This window comes from Balaenoptera physalus (assembly GCF_965194825.1).
Source record: "Balaenoptera physalus genome assembly, chromosome: 5".
NCBI lineage: Eukaryota > Metazoa > Chordata > Mammalia > Artiodactyla > Balaenopteridae > Balaenoptera > Balaenoptera physalus.
This window is the reverse complement of record NC_138884.1, coordinates 56,208,964-56,226,777: the sequence shown is the minus strand read 5'-3', so window position 1 is coordinate 56,226,777 and position 17,814 is coordinate 56,208,964. Positions and strand designations below refer to the sequence as shown.

Here is a 17,814-nt window from a genome sequence, read left to right as displayed (position 1 = left end):
TACAAAAACAAGACCCATATATATGCCGTCTACAAGAGACCCACTTCAGACCTAGGGACACATACAGACTGAAAGTGAGGGGATGGAAAAAGATATTCCATGCAAATGGAAATCAAAGGAAAGCTGGAGTAGCCATACTTATATCAGATAAAATAGACTTTAAAATAAAGAATGTTACAAGAGACAAGGAAGGACACTACATAATGATCAAGGGATCAATCCAAGAAGAAGATATAGCAATTATAAATATATATGCACCCAAAATAAGAGCACCTCAATACATAAGGCAACTGCTAACAGCTATAAAAAAGGAAATCGACAGTAACACAGTAATAGTGGGGAACTTTAACACCTCACTTACACCAATGGACAGATCATCCAAACAGAAAATTAATAAGGAAACACAAGCTTTAAATGACACAGTAGACCAGATAGATTTAATTGATATTTATAGGACATTCCATCCAAAAACAGCAGATTACACTTTCTTCTCAAGAGCGCATGGAACATTCTCCAGGATAGATCACATCTTGGGTCACAAATCAAGCCTCAGTAAGTTTAAGACAATTGAAATTATATCAAGCATCTTTTCTGACCACAGCACTGTGAGATTAGAAATCAATTACAGGGAAAAAAACAGAAAAAACACATACACATGGAGGCTAAACAATATGTTACTAAATAACCAAGAGATCACTGAAGAAATCAAAGAGGAAATCAAAAAATACCTAGAGACAAATTACAGTGAAAACACGACAGTCCAAAACCTATGGGATGCAGCAAAAGCAGTTCTAAGAGGGAAGTTTATAGCAATACAAGCCTACCTCAAGGAATAAGAAAAATCTCAAAAAAACAATCTAACCTTACACCAAAATGAACTAGAGAAAGAAGAACAAACAAAACCTGAAGTTAATAGAAGGAAAGAAATCATAAAGATCAGAGCAGAAATAAATGAAATAGAAACAAAGAAAACAATAGCAAAGATCAATAAAACTAAAAGCTGGTTCTTTGAGAAGATAAACAAAATTGACAGACCATTAGCCAGACTCATCAAGAAAAAGAGGGAGAGGACTCAAATCAATAAAATCAGAAATGAAAAAGGAGAAGTTACAACAGACACCACAGATATACAAAGCATCCTAAGAGACTACTATAAGCAACTCTATGCCAATAAAATGTACAACCTGCAAGAAATGGACAAATTCTTAGAAAGGTATAACCTTCCAAGACTGAACCAGGGAGAAAGAGAAAATATGAACAGACCAATCACAAGTAATGAAATTGAAACTGTGATTAAAAATCTTCCAACAAACAAAAGTCCAGGACCAGATGGCTTCACAGGTGAATTCTATCAAACATTTACAGAAGAGCTTACACCCAACCTTCTCAAACTCTTCAAAAAAATGGCAGAGGAAGGAACATTCCCAAACTCATTCTATGAGGCCACCATCACCCTGATACCAAAACCAGACAAAGATACTACAAAAAAAGAAAATTACAGACGAATATCACTGATGAATATAAATGCAAAAATCCTCAATAAAATACTAGCAAACAGAATCCAACAACACATTAAAAGAGTATACACCATGATCAAGAGGGATTTATCTCAGGGATGCAAGTATTCTTCATTATACGCAAATCAATCAATGTGATACACCATAGTAACAAATTGAAGAATAAAAACCATATGATCATCTTAATAGATGCAGATAAAGCTTTTGACAAAATTCAAGACCCATTTATGATAAAAACTCTCCAGAAAGTGGGCATAGAGGGAACCTACCTCAACATAATAAAGGCCATATATGACAAACCCACAGCAAACATCATTCTCAATCGTGAAAAACTGAAAGCACTTCCTCCAAGATCAGGAACAAGACAAGGATGTCCACTCTTGCTACTATTATTCAACATAGTTTTGGAAGTCCTAGCCATGGCAATCAGAGAAGAAAAAGAAATAAAAGGAATACAAATTGGAAAAGAGGAAATAAAACTGTCACTGTTTGCAGATGACATGATACTATACATAGAGAATCCTAAAGATGCCACCAGAAAACTACTAGAGCTAATCAATGAATTTGGTAAAGTAGCAGGATACAAAATTAAGGCACAGAAATCTCTTGCATTCCTATACACTAATGATGAAAAATCTGAAAGAGAAATTAAGGAAACACTCCCATTTACCACTGCAACAAAAAGAATAAAATACCTAGGAATAAACCTACCCAGGGAGACAAAAGACCTGTATGCAGAAAACTATAAGACACTGATGAAAGAAATTAAAGATGATACCAACAGATGGAGAGATATACCATGTTCTTGGACTGGAAGAATCAATATTGTGAAAATGACTATACTACCCAAAGCAATCTACAGATTCAATGCCATCCCTATCAAATTACGAATGGCATTTTTTTACAGAACTAGAACAAAAAATCTTAAAATTTGTATGGAGACACAAAAGACCCCGAATAGCCAAAGCAGTCTTGAGGGGAAAAAATGGAGCTAGAGGAATCAGACGCTCTGACTTCAGACTATACTACAAAGCTACAGTAATCAAGACAATATGGTACTGGCACAAAAACAGAAATATAGATCCATGGAACAGGATAGAAAGCCTAGAGATAAACCCACGCACCTATGGTCAACTAATCTATCACAGAGGAGGCAAGGATATACAATGGAGAAAAGACAGTCTCTTCAATAAGTGGTGCTGGGAAAACTGGACAGCTACATGTAAAAGAATGAGATTAGAAAACTCCCAACACCATACACAAAAATAAACTCAAAATGGATTAAAGACCTAAATATAAGACCAGACACTATAAAACTCTTAGAGGAAAACATAGGAAGAATGCTCTTTGACATAAATCACAGCAAGATCTTTTTTGTTCCACCTCCTAGAGTAACAGAAATAAAAACAAAAATAAACAAATGGGACCTAGTGAAACTTAAAAGCTTTTGCAAAGCAAAGGAAACTACAAACAAGACGAAAAGATAACCCTCAGAATGGGAGAAAATATTTGCAAATGAATCGATGGTCAAAGGATTAATCTCCAAAATATATAAACAGCTCATGCAGCTCAATATTAAAAAAACAAACAACCCAATCCAATAATGGGCAGAAGACCTAAATAGACATTTCTCCAAAGAAGACATACAGATGGCCAAGAAGCACATGAAAAGATGCTCAACATCACTAATTATTAGAGAAATGCAAATCACAACTACAATGAGGTATCACCTCACACCAGTTAGAATGGGCATCATCAGAAAATCTACAAACAATAAATGCTGGAGAGGGTTTGGAGAAAAGGGAACCCTATTGCACTGTTGGTGGGAATGTAAATGGATACAGCCACTATGGAGAACAGTATGGAGGTTCCTTTAAAAACTAAAAATAGAATTACCATATGACCCAGCAATCCCACTACTGGGCATATACCCAGAGAAAACCATAATTCAAAAAGACACATGCACCCCAATGTTCATTGCAGCACTATTTACAATAGTCAGGTCATGGAAGCAGCCTAACTGCCTTTTGACAGATAAATGGATAAAGAAGTGGTGGTACATATATACAATGGAATATTACTCAACCATAAAAAGGAACGAATTTGAGTCATTTGTAGAGACGTGGATGGATCTAGAGACTGTCATACAGAGTGAAGTAAGTCAGAAAGAGAAAAACAAATATCGTATATTAATGCATATATGTGGAACCTAGAAAAATGGTACAGATGAACCGGTTTGCAGGGCAGAACTAGAGACACAGATGTAGAGAACAAACGTATGGACACCAAGGGGGGAAAGTTGTGGTGGGGGGGTGATGGTGGGGGTGGGGGTGGGATGAATTGGGAGATTGGGATTGACATGTATACACTAATATGTATAAAATGGATAACTAATAAGAACCTGCTGTATAAAAAAATAAATAAGTAAAATTCAATCATAAATCAATCAATAAATAAACGGCACCATCATCCAGTTGCTTGGGCCAAACAATAATAAAAAGAAAAAAAAGTTTTAAAAAAAGACAAAAATTAAAAAAATTCATAATACTTATCAGGCTTATAGGTAAATACCTTTTTTTGATAATAAGACTCTCGTTCTAAGGTTGAAAGGTGCTTAAAACTCAGTAAAGAAATAATAGCAAATTGGGTTTGGTATTATCTCTTCCATAATGATTGAATTGGAGTAAGAACCAGCTTGTTTTATTAAATGCTACTTTTAGAAGGATGGGAGAATATAAATCCTGAAAGCAATTTATAGTTTTCCCAGCACTGACTCTTTTCCTGGTTCTTCTTAGTTCACTTCAGAGTGACAGTGAAAAAATTTTGCAGGATTAACACTGTTACTCGATTTGCAGTTGACGGGTTGGATGTTTTTAAGTGTATCTACTGCTTTGGAGGCATTCCTGACCTACTTCAAAATTAGTTTTTCCAGTAAAGTCAACCGTTAGTGATTATCTTTGCCACAAATCTTTCTTTATACAATTCCTGAAAGATAACACGTATATTAACTGGGCTTACGTTACCTATTTTTTCTTTTTGGAATTATATCAACTAAAGCAAACAAAAATGTAACGATTTAAGAAATTTGGTGGACTTTTTTATTTGTGTTTGTATTTTTAAGTAAGTAGGTTACGTTATATTATTTCTCCAAAGCTCTGTTGTTTTTATTTTTTTCAGTTTGGATTTTTTTTTTTTTTTTTTGTAATTGACTCCAAACCTTGGCAAGCTGTAATCCATAATCAAATAAATGCTTTATTTTATGCGTGCAAAAAAATAAAATACACTTGGAATTCAACTAAAGATAGTTTCTTTTTTAAATCAATTGTGGGGCGGGGGCAAGGGGCTGAGACTCATTAGAAAAGGTTGGTTAAGAGCCGTTTGCGAGGGGCTGTGAGGTTCGTGGTCCTCCAGGTTGCCAGGCCCAGAAGTTAAGACGGACCTCACGGTCTGTGGGGCTGGTCAGGTCTGTGAGGGTGGTGGGCGTCCTGGGGTGGCTGAGCGAGGCCTTGGACAGGTCCGAGGCCGGCCCCTGTGGCGTCCCCGTCTGCAGCACCGCCTCTGTTGACTTGTCCACGCCCGTGTTTTCCCGCCATACGAGGTTGCGCCTGAACTTGGCCTGGGCGTTCTGAGACGAGACCTGGAGGACCCGCTTGGTGAGGCCCGTCTTTTGCGCGAGCTGCTTCAAGTCCTTGGCGTCGGGGTTGTGGTTAATGGCAAAGACTTCACGGTCCGAAGCTGGTGGTGCTTGAAGGAGTTGCGCATGCACTTCGTCTTCCGGCTGCTCGGGTACAGCTGGTCGCGGTCCAGGAGCTCCATATCGTTCCTGTTCCAGCTCAGTGCAGCGTTGTAGGTCGCCAGGGCCGCCCCGGGCCCGAGGCTCTTGCTCTTCCTCGGCCGCCCCTTCTGCCCCGTGCCTACACTATTGTAGTAGGGAAGACCAAGAGGGTTGGCCCCTGCTGCACCCAACCCTGCGCTCTTGGCCACGTCGGCGTGGTTGAAGTGCGCGGGGCACTCGCCCTGCATCAGCGCCTCGAAGTGCAAGCGGCGGTAGACCAGTCTGTCCTTCATGCGGAAGTGGTCCCCCGTGGTCAGCATCTTGTTACACGTAGTGCACGTGAAGCAGTTGAGGTGATAAACCAAGTTCAAGCTCGCATCACCATCTCTGAGGCTGCGATGCCTAGGTGGCAGCGGGCGCAGCGCTGCACGGAGAACCTCCTGTAGTAGTCTTCCTTGCAGTAGATACTTCCATCCTTGCTGAAACAGGTGAGCTCCGACTCCAGGTTGAGCTTGCACTCGCAGCGCTTGAGGCAGCGCACGTGCCACTGAGTGTCCACCGCCAGCAGGTAGTAGCGGTCGGAGATCTTAACCCCGCAGCCGGCGCAGGGTGCAGCGCGGTCACTGCTGATGGTCACTGCATGGTCGTCTCCGTGTCGCCGTGGTCGATGGCGGAGCTGATGGCGGGAGCCTCACTCTTGGCCCTGCGGTCCATCTCTTCGATGACCCCATGCACCTCGGGGCCCGACCGACTGTGGAACAGTATCGCGGGGGGACCGGCGGGGCCGGGGGCACGGCTCCTCCGCCTCCCTTTTTTAAATTTTAAAGACTTAAAAAAATTTTAGAGCCATTTTAGGTTCACAGCAAAATTAAAAGGAAAGTGCAGAGATTTCCCATATACTCCCTGCCCCAACACATGCTCAGCCTCCCCTATTATCAACATCCTACATCAGAGTGGTACATTTGTTATAAAGGATGAACCATTCTTTTCCTTTGTTTCCCTCACTAAGCACTGTTATTAAGATGCATACATGTTGCTATATGTACATCCAATCCATTGCATCTAGTTGCTGTTCTCCTGTGTAATTTGCATATCTCCGCCTATTCATGAGGCTGAAGATGTTTTTCATGTGTTGTTGTTGTTTTTTATAAGTTTATTTATTTTTATTTTTGGCTGCGTTGGGTCTTTGTTGCTGCACGTGGGCTTTCTCTAGTTGCGGCGAGCGGGGGCTACTCTTTGTTGCGGTGCGTGGGCTTCTCATTGCAGTGGCTTCTCTTGTTGCGGAGCACGGGCTCTAGGCGCGCGGGCTTCAGTAGTTGTGGCACAGGGGCTCAGTAGTTGTGGCTCGTGGGCTTTAGAGCGCAGGCTCAGTAGTTGTGGCACATGGGCTTAGTTGCTCCGTGGGTTTTTCATGTGTTTTTATTTTTCTATTATGAACTCCCTCAAGTACATACCGGTTTTCAGAACATGTAGAGACCGGGCATTCCAATGTCAAGTGTAAAAGCTTCTGTTGGCACAGGGAGGAAGGTTGACGGCAGAGACCAGCCTGGTAGGGGACAGAAACAGATGGGAGTAAAAGGATCAAAAACGATGATGACTCAGATGCACTTCACTTTTAGATTTGTCTGGCATCTGTGCTTCTTAGGCTAGTAGCCTTGGTCTCAGGTGCGGCTGTTATGAGGGGAGGGGAACATAGTCTGCCCAGCATCTCGGCTTGGCCTTGTGCTTCACAGAGCTATTCTCAGTCACTTTCCAAAGGGCTTTTGTTGATGTTTTGTAGCAATTACAAGGAAAGAGCTCTAGGGTATGAGACCTCTGGGAAAGGCTGGAGCCCCTTTATGTAACTGCTGGAAGAATCCCTGCTGATTCTGTTACTTCCCTTCACTCCCTTTCTAAGTGAACCTTCCTTTCCCACAGTCTTTTTCATCCTTACCCCTTCTGTCTTGCGTTACATTTTAATTTGCTCCCTAAATAATTGCTTTGCTTTTGATGCCACCTGAAACAAGATTTGTTAGGCCTCATAGGGTGTGCCACTCATATGATCACATACAACATTCTCTGCTTTCTCAAATATGTCATCTCGCCATATCCCCATGAGTTAAGTACAACAAATATTATTATTCCCACTTTACAGATTAGGAAAGCAAGGAACAGTGAAGTTGAGTTTAAATAGATATTTTTTTCATCCAACAAGAACTTCTTGTTAGAAATTTACTCACTGTCTCCTGATAATACTTTAAAACTTGGCAAGTCCTTCCTAGTCATTTGTGAGATATGAATGATAGCAGTTGCCACGACATGGATAATGACGGAATTTGCCTTGTGTATGATGTGCTTGCTTGTGTCTGGAGTTTGGGCTGCTTTGTGTAGTTGAGAGTGAAAACTTGGCAGTTTGGAAATCTGAACTACAGCCTCACTGATGACTAGAAGGGCCTGATGATCAAGTGTGCTAATTCCCTGGTAATGGAAGGGAAACTTATTCCAAAAGACCATGGAAAAGGCAAGGATCCGAGGCTCCTTCAGTTTGAACTGAAGGCTCAGCCCATGAGAATCTGTGTCTATTGCCTGGGATCTGGGAAGGCTTCCTGGAAAATAAGAAGTGGTTCATAGGAAGTGCTTTTAACACTTCCTTGGAAAAGGGCTGCATTTTATTCTTCGAGTAGCACAGGTTAAATTTTTTTTATAGCAATCTTCTATTTCAAAATTATCAAGTATGAAAAGAAGTTTGTTATTTTTAGAGTAGGATTTCAATATAGAGTTGCCAAAAGAAGAGTAATTCATTCCTTTTCATTTTGAAGTGAATTGCTCAGCAAGCCAACACATGTCTTGTCATGCTCCAGAAAAATCAGGGACTTTCCTAAATAAATTATCTACTGCATGTGAGATAAGACAATGGCTTTATCTTATTTGTCCTCTGTTTTAACGTATTGCCGCAATTTTCACAATATACACTTCAAACCCTGGGTGAGCTGAAATGTATCACTAAGAGAAATTATGGTGAAAAGTCAGGGACTGACCTTTTATTTTTCATAATAACCCAAATGTAATAAAAGCCCCATGTAAAATAAGCCTGCAAGAAGAGATTATCTGCGGTAGCATATGTTCAGTGTTAGAAATTAGAAATCAATTGCAAAACACAGTGGGAGTATGTCATTATAAGAAATGACAGCTCAAAAAAAAAAGAAAGAAAGAAAGAAAAGAAGTGACAGCTCAGCATAGTCCTGTGTTGAAATAAAAATCCCTTCTGCTGTCCTGCCCGGCCATGGAACATGCCTTTTATTCGAGATGGAAAAAAGAGAAGGCCCAGCATCACATTTGGTACTCAATGTAGATGCAGCATAAATATTTGTCATCATAAGCAGATCTGGACTCCAGTATTTATTAGGTAAATTTTACAGCTCTGAATGTATCTATCTTATCATAACTTTAGATTCTGACCGCATGCTTAGCTGTTTCCATACAGAAGGTAAAAACTGATAGGATGAATCCCCCATAACCAATGAAAAAAATCTGCTGTGCGTTCACTTAACATGCATTTAATGAATACTGACTTTATACCAGGCATCAATCTGAATACTGGGGGTTTAAGATGACTAAAACATAGCCCCTGTTTTGGAGGATATTACATTCCACTGAATGGGATTAATTTGTAACTGAATCATTAGTACAGTAGGATAAATAGCATGAGAGGCACATACAAAGTGCTGCAGGAACATAGAGGAAGGAGCGCCTGACTTTGTCTGGACAAGTTCAGCAAAGCTTCACAGAAGTAGTGACAACTTAGGAGGCCTCTCAGGTGTAAACAGGATTACAGAGGCTGTGGAAGGAGCCAGAGGCATTGCTGGCTGGGTCAGTCCTGGGCGGGGCATCCAGAACCCTTGATCAGTCACATGGCATGCTTAGAGCACCGTGCTCCGTAGAACTGGTGTAGATGAGGGGGAGGTAGCAGAAGGTAGGGCTGGAATGCTAAGTAGGGCTCCGTTTGTGATGGGTCTGAGTGCCCCCTAAGTCTGTAGCCTCTATCCTGCTCATCCTTTGACCCCCATTCTGATTGGCAGCACCAGGGGTAATATTAAAAATATTTAACAAGCAGTATGGCACAGATCCGATCGGTTGGAAGGAGGGGAGTCCCGAGACCCTCTCCTGTGTCAGACCTTTTGTTGTTGGAGCATGGTGTCTGCCGCCGTTCCCAGGGCTGCGGCCAGAGTATCAGGGAGGGGGCCAGGATGACAGCCATTTACCAAGCAGCTTGGAAGTATTTTTACTATGTTAACCGCCAGTGCAGCTGAGTATCTGTTAAATGCTCTAAAAAGCAAAACTGATCAATTCCACTGCCCTGATTAAAACTTTTACAGGATGAAATCCCCTGCCTGCCTGATAACTCGTGATCTGATCCCTGTTGTCTTTTTTGCCTCACTCCCCATCATCCCCTCGGGCACTTACTCCCCGGGGCCCTGGCTCACCTGTGGCAGCTGGGAAAGCCCCACAGGCTAGCCCTGCACCACGCATGTGGTAGGTGCTTCTGTGGAACATTGATAGACAGATACGCCTGGCATGTCTTCTTAGAAATGCAGTTGGGTTTTTGTTTGTTTGTCTGCTTGTTTGTTTAGGTGATGGCTTTGAATCAACTCCATTTCCTCAGTAAGGCAGAGGCACTTAACACTGATAGACACTTCAGATAGTGACTGTAATGAGTATTGGAAGAGTAGTTGACTAAATGAATGACAGGCACATTTCATGTGCATTCAGGGTGGAATTTGTTACTGGGATCTTTGCATCCACATATTTAGTTTTAATGTAGTGTTGGTGGCTTATCTCAACACAAACACTGTTCTCATGTACCACTTGTAAATAAGGTGTTAAATGTAAGTGGAGTTTGTAGAGCACCCAGCAGTGTGCTTGGCAGAGTTAACAGAAGAGATATGGACTCTGCCCTCAAGAACGTTATGGTCTAGCAAGGGAACCAGACTAAATAAACTTTGTCCGTCTCTGCTTTCCACCTGCCATTGTCATCTCTTACCTGGACCAGAGCAGTCGACTCCACACTCATCTCCCTGCCGGCATGCAAGTCCTTAAACCCTCTCTACATGGCAACCAGAGAGGGCTTTTAAAAAATCTAAATCGGGGCTTGTGTCTATCCTATTTAAGCCCATTCACGACTCACGTTGCAGTTAGGATAAAAATCCTAATTTCTTTCCATGGTCTCCAAGGTCAAGTTTCATAGGGCCCCTGCCCACCCCTCCAGCCATGAATCAGGCCACTGTGCCCTCTGTTTCCCACGGTGCCCCGCTATGTCCACCAGGTCCAGTCACAAGAGGAGCCTCCAGTTCCTTGAGCCCCCAGGCGCCTTCCCTTCTCAAGAACTTTGTTCGTGCTGCTCTCTGGTTCTCCCTTTGGCTGGCCACGTCTCATCCTTTAGGTCTTCCTAAAGTCAGTCCCTTCCACTTGCGCTACTGTTATTCTTTATCGAAGAGCTCTTCCTAGCACTTGACACAATTTGCGATCATCTCTGAATTTGTTGAGGAGAAAATTTGTCTGGAAAGAAGGCCTTCCTGTGCAGTTTAGAACTGAGAGGAGAGGATTGGATCTTGAGATGTGCCATGCAGGCGTCCTTTCTTCTGATTCCAAATGGATCCCTAATCAAGTTACTTAGGTATAGTTCCCAAGTCACTTGTGACCAGCAAAAGCATTCTCCCTGCCAATTCTGGTCAGAATGAATACCTCTGAAAAATAGGTTATGTTCCATTGTGAAGCAAACATTTTGAAAATCAGAAGCATGGGTGGGGTTAGCCATACAGACAGTTTACCAGATCCGAATATATTCAATCATTCAGAATACGCGTCTCTTTATAGACCTGCTAAGGTGAAGAGCAAGCATGAATAGTAATAAAAAAAAAAAAAATCAAATGCCGGAAGAGGGGGAAATGTTCAAGTCTTAAAGGAACAACTTTGGTCTGGAAACAACATATAGTTAGAAACCTAAGGTAGAAGAGAAAATCAGGCTTTGCGAGTCCTCAAGATATATGTTTAGAGCAGATGCTACTGCCGGTGGGGGGGGGACCAGAGGCTGAGTTCTAAGAGTTGTGAGGGAGGACAGAAGGATGGGGTGGGGGCAGGGGGAGAGATGGAAAGGGAGGGAAAGAGCAATAGAAATCAAGCAGCACCGGGTCTTTCAAGGTCTAATCAAGGACTAGAGTACATGGCATCCCTCCTTAACTGATTCTCCATGTGTTGGAGGTTAAGAGCAATTATCTAGTTGACACTTTGTTGTGTGGTTACAAAAGGCAAGGTGATGGAGGGCCATCTGATTTCATTAGACAGACCATATTTGTCTAGAAATTATGATTCCCTGCCCTGTGATTCCCATTACTCAACAGCCTTTGATTTCCTGTTCCAATTCTCTTAGCAGTAATTTATGGAAGTTGTACTTCTGGCCAACAGAAATAGGGGGGTTTTTTGAGGGGGGGGTGTTTTTTTTCTCCTGTGGTGCAGGTATGTGCATAGTGAAGGAGTGAAAATCCTCCTTATAAATCCTAAAGCCTTTGAAGAAAAATAGCAACTAGTCCCTTCTGCCGTCTTTTGTTCCTGCAGCCTGCCACGAGTCCTGTGCGGCCTGCTGGGGTCCCACAGAGAAGCACTGCTTGGCCTGCAGAGACCCCTTCCAAGTGCTGAGAGAGGGCGGCTGTGAGAGCAGCTGTGGTGACGGGTTTTACAACAAGCAGGGGACCTGCAGTGGTAAGTGTCCGGTTTTGCAGGCCAAAGCAGTTTTTCCTCTTCCAGCCTCCCTTGTTTCATTCAAATCATAGCACCAAAAATCAGTGTTTCTTTTATGCAAATGCTGGTAAGATTGACGGTGTTTTAGCAGCTTACGAAACATGTTTCTTTTCCACTGACAGAATCCCCATTAATACCTTTGCCTGCAACTACTTGTTAGGTTGGGAGCTCTCTGTAGCCTCGTCCTGTATCTGAAGACCACGAGGCTCAGGCTGCTTGCTCCAGGCCCACAGCTGGAAGGAGAGGAGTGGGGCTTCCTTGCTCCAAATGCCAAACTCTTCATCAACACCAGACTGCCTTCCAAATATGCATGGGGACAAGACACTCTTAGGCCAGCCAAGGGCCAACCTACCTTCGGTGTTGGTGCCACTGAATTAAAGCTGAAGCAGTTATTGTCTATTCTACCTTTAACACCATTACAGACAATAAGAGTTAACCCAGCATAGTGCTTCCTGTGCTAAGCACTGTCCCAGGTGCTTTCTAAACATTAACCAGTTGAGAGGCAGGAACGTATGGGGGCGGGGGGGGGGGCGGGGGGTGTGTGTGGAGCATGACCTTGGGCAAGTTACTTAATCTCTTCCTGTGTCAGTTTCCCATTTGTAAAATGAGAACAATAGTAGTACTCGTGGTAGACAGAATAACGGTTCCTCAGAGATGCCCACGTCGTAGTCACGGCATCTGTGAATACACTGCCTCAGATGACAAAAGAGACTTTGTAGGTGTGATTAAGGTAAGGCTCTTGAGATGGGGGAGATTATCCTGGATTATCTGAGTGGGCCAGCGTAATCACAGGGGTCCTTATATGAGGGAGGCAGGAGGATCAGAGTCAGAAAAGGAGATCTGAAACAGGAGCAGAGGTCAGAGTGATACCAGGGAGGGGCCATGAGCATGCAGGCAGCCTATAGAACCTGGAAAAAGACAAGGAAATGGATCCCGCCCCCCCCGCCCCCCCCCCCCCCCCCCCCCCCGCCAGAGCTTCCAGAAGGAATGCAGTCCTGCCAATGCTTTGATTTTGGGACTTCTGACCTCTTAAGCTGTATGATAATAAATTTGTGTTGTTTTAAGCCACTGAGTTTGTGGTCATTTGTTACAGCAGCAATGGGAAACTAACACACACCCAGCTCAGAAGGCTGTTTCAAGGACTGAGTTAACGTATGCAAGGCACTGAGCACAGTGCCTGGCACGGAGTAAGTGCTATGTATTTAGTGTTTAATCCTCACAATTTCGTGAGGTAGTTATTACCATCCTCATTTTTCAGATGAAGAAACAGAGAGGTTAAGAAACCTGCCTAAGGTCACGTAGCTAATAAGGGGCAGAGTTGGAATGCATGCTAGGTCTTCTGGGTTTAGGTCTTAACTGCCTCGTCGCTGCTCTACAGCTCCCTGTAATGTGATACCTCCTTATGCACCTCTGCCCATTTTCCCCTCTCTTCTCCTTCTCCTTCTCCTCTCCCTTGATCCTCTTCTCCCCCTTCCTCCTTGTCTTCCTATCAGTCTTTAGATCAGCCGGCTACCCCTGTGGACATTGCCAGGTCCACAGGTAGGCACCTGACGGTGAATGAAAGGTTTGAATACAGTTTATCGTGATGGCCATACCTGTTGAAAGGCCTGATGACTTTTTTTTTATAAATGAGTCCACTAAGTCAATAAAAAATGTGTAGCCCATAAAAACTTTCTTGAGTTATTGCCCTCATTTTGTTTGCTGAGCAGGGCAACAGCACAAATGAGATGATCTTTGGGACCTGACAAATCCACTTGTCCTAGGGAAGAGAGAGACCCCCTGGCAGCTGCTTGCTTAAAGCGGTGCAGGGATCCATCAGCATCGCTGGTGTGAGAAGTCTCACTCAATATGGACAAGTCACAGGTGGCTTTTGTGTGGATTCAGGAGAGAACAAGGAAAGAAAGGCAGGCTGCCATTACCCTGAGCATTTTAATCTTTTTCTGCCAACATCACTTTCCTGCTCAATTAAGCCAGATGTATTCTCTATAGGTCAGCAGATGTCATATTTGCACTAACTTAAAGGCCTGAAGGCATTTACCCTTTAACTCCCCAAGGAGGCTGGCTACTGTCACTGACAAGGAGTGGTGACACGGACCTGCTACTGAGACAATATTATCTGGAATGAGAAAGCAACTTTTGCTAGGGATGCGTGTATGTAAAAGGAGGGATGGTTAGTGTGAGCCTGAGGCGGTGAGGGGTGGGAGTCTACTTGGGCAGAGAGGTTGAGTGAAGAAAGCCAGGTCTCCTTGCAGACTGGAAGAATTTTTAAAAAAGACTACTGAACAGGTGGCTTAGGGAGAGAGTATACATCTGAAATGCTATCTGTATACATTTTGAAACAAAGCAGAAAGAGAACTTTCAAACAGGAGGATGGACCATTGTTGACATTAGTCAGCCAACCAGTCAATTGATCAATAGGTAATTACTGAATGCCTGCCATATGCTTAGCAGATACAAGACTTTGTGATGCCATTGGCATTGACCAGTGGCCCTTTTGATAGACAAGGCTGGAGTTTAAACTTTTCATAAAATTGTTCGAGTTCTCTAAGTTTGTATCAAATGCCTTCAGAAAGGTTCATATAAATATTTTCTAAAGCAACAGTGTACCAAGTCTCTGATTGGTATCGGAATGTTAATTAAGACGCTGATAATGCCAACTTACTTTCAATTCAGATTAGTACTATTCGAGATAAAGACCAGCTGGTGTTGGTTTAATAATTTATAACCAAGCAACCCATATCTGTAGAAATCTCAAAGTTGAGTGCTGAGAAAAATCCAGCACAACCTGTTATAAATGGTGCTATGCCCTGGCTGAAAGAATTTACAACCACCAGGTTTGTCTGTGGTACATGCTTTGAGTTTTACAAATATTAGATATAAGGCATGGGGAAATTCAAAGGACAAAACCTCCCATTCTTTAGTCATGTAAGTACTTGAGCTATTATGAAGGGCTTTTCGGACTCTAGCGAACACAATAAATCAACAAGTTCAGAGGTTTCTGTTAGCCATTCTCACTCTCTTCCTTCCCCCTCTCCTTTTTTTCTCTTTCCTTCCTTTTATACCGATTTCCCTTCCTCACCTAGGCAACTATTTTAATTTTTTTTATCTTCTTGTTTTTATGGGCTCATGTAAAATGGGTATTGTTTTCAGTGAGTATATGTATGTTTTTCTTAAATGATACCACGTTATAGAGTTCATGCTGTTCTTTTTTCATTCAGCAGTATGTTTTTCAGATTCACCCAGTTGCTATATCATCTAGCCCTTTGTTTCTCACTGCTGCATAGTCCTTCCTGGTCTTCATCCCCTACAGCTCTCCCATCTGCTCTCGCAGGGATGGGATCCCTCACTTCTTTCCATCTGGACACCATCACTAGGGAGCACCGGTGAACAACCTCCAATATGTCCTTTGATGAACTGGGTGGGAGGTTCCCTGGGATGGATGGATAACCTGAGAGCAGAACTGTTGATTTCTTTCTTTTTTTTTTTTTTTTAGTTTAAATTGATTCTTTAATTGTTGACTCTGCATTTTCTTTATGTGATAAGTAGTGCCAGGTAGCTCACCAGCATCTACACTCCCAAGCATAAGGGCTCTTTCATCTCTACATCCTTGCCACCATTTGACATTATCAAACTTCAGGTTTTTTTCTGGTCAATAGGTATACAGGGACATCCTATTTTAATTTGCATTTTTCTGATTATTAATGAGTTTGAGAATATCTTCAACTCCTGTTGGACTTTTGTGTTTCCTCTTTGATAAATTGCTTTTTGATATGTTTTTCCTATTGTTTCATAGGCCTTGCTACCTTTTTATTGTTGATCTTATGGAATTCCTTGCACCTTATAGATATTAACTCTGTCAGTTATAAATATGCAAACATTTTCCCATTTCGTTACCTTTTAACCTTTAATGTGGTGCCCTTTGTTGAACAGAAATCTCTAATTCATCATTTTTCACTTTAACATTTTGCTTTTGAATTTTTTTAAGACCCACCCTGCTCAATTTCACAAAGAAATTATACTACAATTAATAGAAGAAATTCTATTAATTTCACAGTTTTTTCTTTATGTAGGTTGTTGATCCATCTGGAGTCCACTTCTGTATATGAGTTTAAGTAGTGATCCAGTTTGATTTTTTCTCCATTTCATGATCCAGTTTTCCCAGCATCATTTAGTGATTCAATCTAACCTTCTCCATTGATCCTTATTGGATATTAAATTTCCGTATGGACATAGGTCTGTCTCTGAGCTGTTTGAGTAGTCCAAATTTCTGTTCTTGTACCACTATCACATTGTTTTGCTTTGTTTTGTTTTGTCCCTTAATTTCTATTGCTTTGCAGTATGTCTCAGTGTCTGATTGGGCAAATTCTCCCTTTCTTTCATCTTCATTTTTAAAGTTAACTATTCATGAACTTCAGAGTGTTTATTGAATTACGAATAAAATTCAACTGGAAGTTTTATTAATATTGTATTGAAGTTATAGACTAGTTTGGGGAGAAATGACATCTTCCTAATAATTTTATTTAAATTTACAAATTATACACCAAGTATTACTTTAGGTGTATCCTAAAACATTCGATCTGTAATGTTTTTATTGTTGGGCAATTCCAAGTTTTAAAAAATTTCTGCAATTCTTTATTTCTGGGAAAATCCACTTAGCTTGTAGATTATTCAGTTCTGTGGATATGTCAGTTCTAGAATAGAAGCTTCAGAAGTTTTTGGAGGGTAGGAGAGAAGAACGCTTTTTAGATTCATTTTTGCTTCTTTGCTCCAGCTATGCGTTGAGGGGATGATTTTCTTTTTCTCTGATATGAAGGCCGCTGCCTTTGTCCATTTACTGAAGATTATCTTGCCTTACACGTGTGCTTCTAGAGAGATGCTGAATCCTCTAGGATGCAGGGTGGAACATTTGGCCCCATCAATTGCCATCCTTTTTCTCAAGTTCTTGAAATCTTTTTCAGGAGGTTAGTATGGTGTAGGTGGATTAAGAGAACAGACAGAATAAATCTCAGTAGTTCTCTATTCCTAAAACACTGATTCTCTGATAGCGAGAAGAAGTTTGTTTTGCTTGTTTTTAAAGAATTTAGCCAGTGAGTATGGAATAGATTGAATCATAGACTTACCTGCAGCTGCATTCACCCTCACCTCCCTTTTCTACTCAGAAAAGGACTTTCTCTGTTCTGTTCAAGACTAATCTCTCCATCTGTACTTTCGAATGTAACTCCCCTTTTTTCTCCTAGATATGCTTTCAACAATTATTCTACCTCTTCTCTTTTTAAAAACCTTTCCCGAGGTCTATATTTGCTTTGGGCTTTTACAGTATTGGAGAGACAATACATCCCCTTAACCACCCCCCCCCCCTTTTTTTAAATTGGAGTATAATTGCTTTACAATGTTGTGCTAGTTTCTGGTGTACAATGAAGTGAATCAGCTATATGTATATATATATCCCCTCCCTCTCGGACCTCTCTCCGCCCCGCCATCCCACCCATCTAGGTCATCACAGAGCACAGAGCTGAGCTCCCTGAGCTATACAGCTATCTATTTTTCACATGATAGTGTATTTATGTCAAACCTAATCTCCCAGTTCATCCCACCCTCCCTTTCCCATTCTGTGTCCACACATCCGTTCTCTACATCTCTATTCCTGCCCTGGAAATAGGTTCATCTGTACTATTTTTCTAGTTATTTCCCCTCTATACCCTTCCATTCACAGCCAGGAGCCTTTAAAGGAACAGTTTATAATCATGG

The 17,814-nt window shown here is 41.8% G+C and overlaps 1 protein-coding gene and 1 pseudogene across 2 annotated transcripts in view; one reads left to right on the top strand and one right to left on the bottom strand.

The window, feature by feature from the left end:
• Positions 1–17,814, top strand: part of FRAS1 (Fraser extracellular matrix complex subunit 1) — a 443,799-nt gene that overhangs the window by 217,497 nt on the left and 208,488 nt on the right. The window contains 1 exon segment of the mRNA XM_082464007.1: positions 11,884–12,027. Coding sequence (XP_082320133.1) covers positions 11,884–12,027 — 144 coding nt within the window.
• On the bottom strand, positions 3,844–10,342 carry LOC309661460 (LIM/homeobox protein Lhx2 pseudogene; annotated as a pseudogene). Its single transcript has 2 exons — positions 10,313–10,342; positions 3,844–6,120 (listed from the first exon to the last, which is right to left on the bottom strand). The product of its transcript is annotated as an LIM/homeobox protein Lhx2 pseudogene (transcript).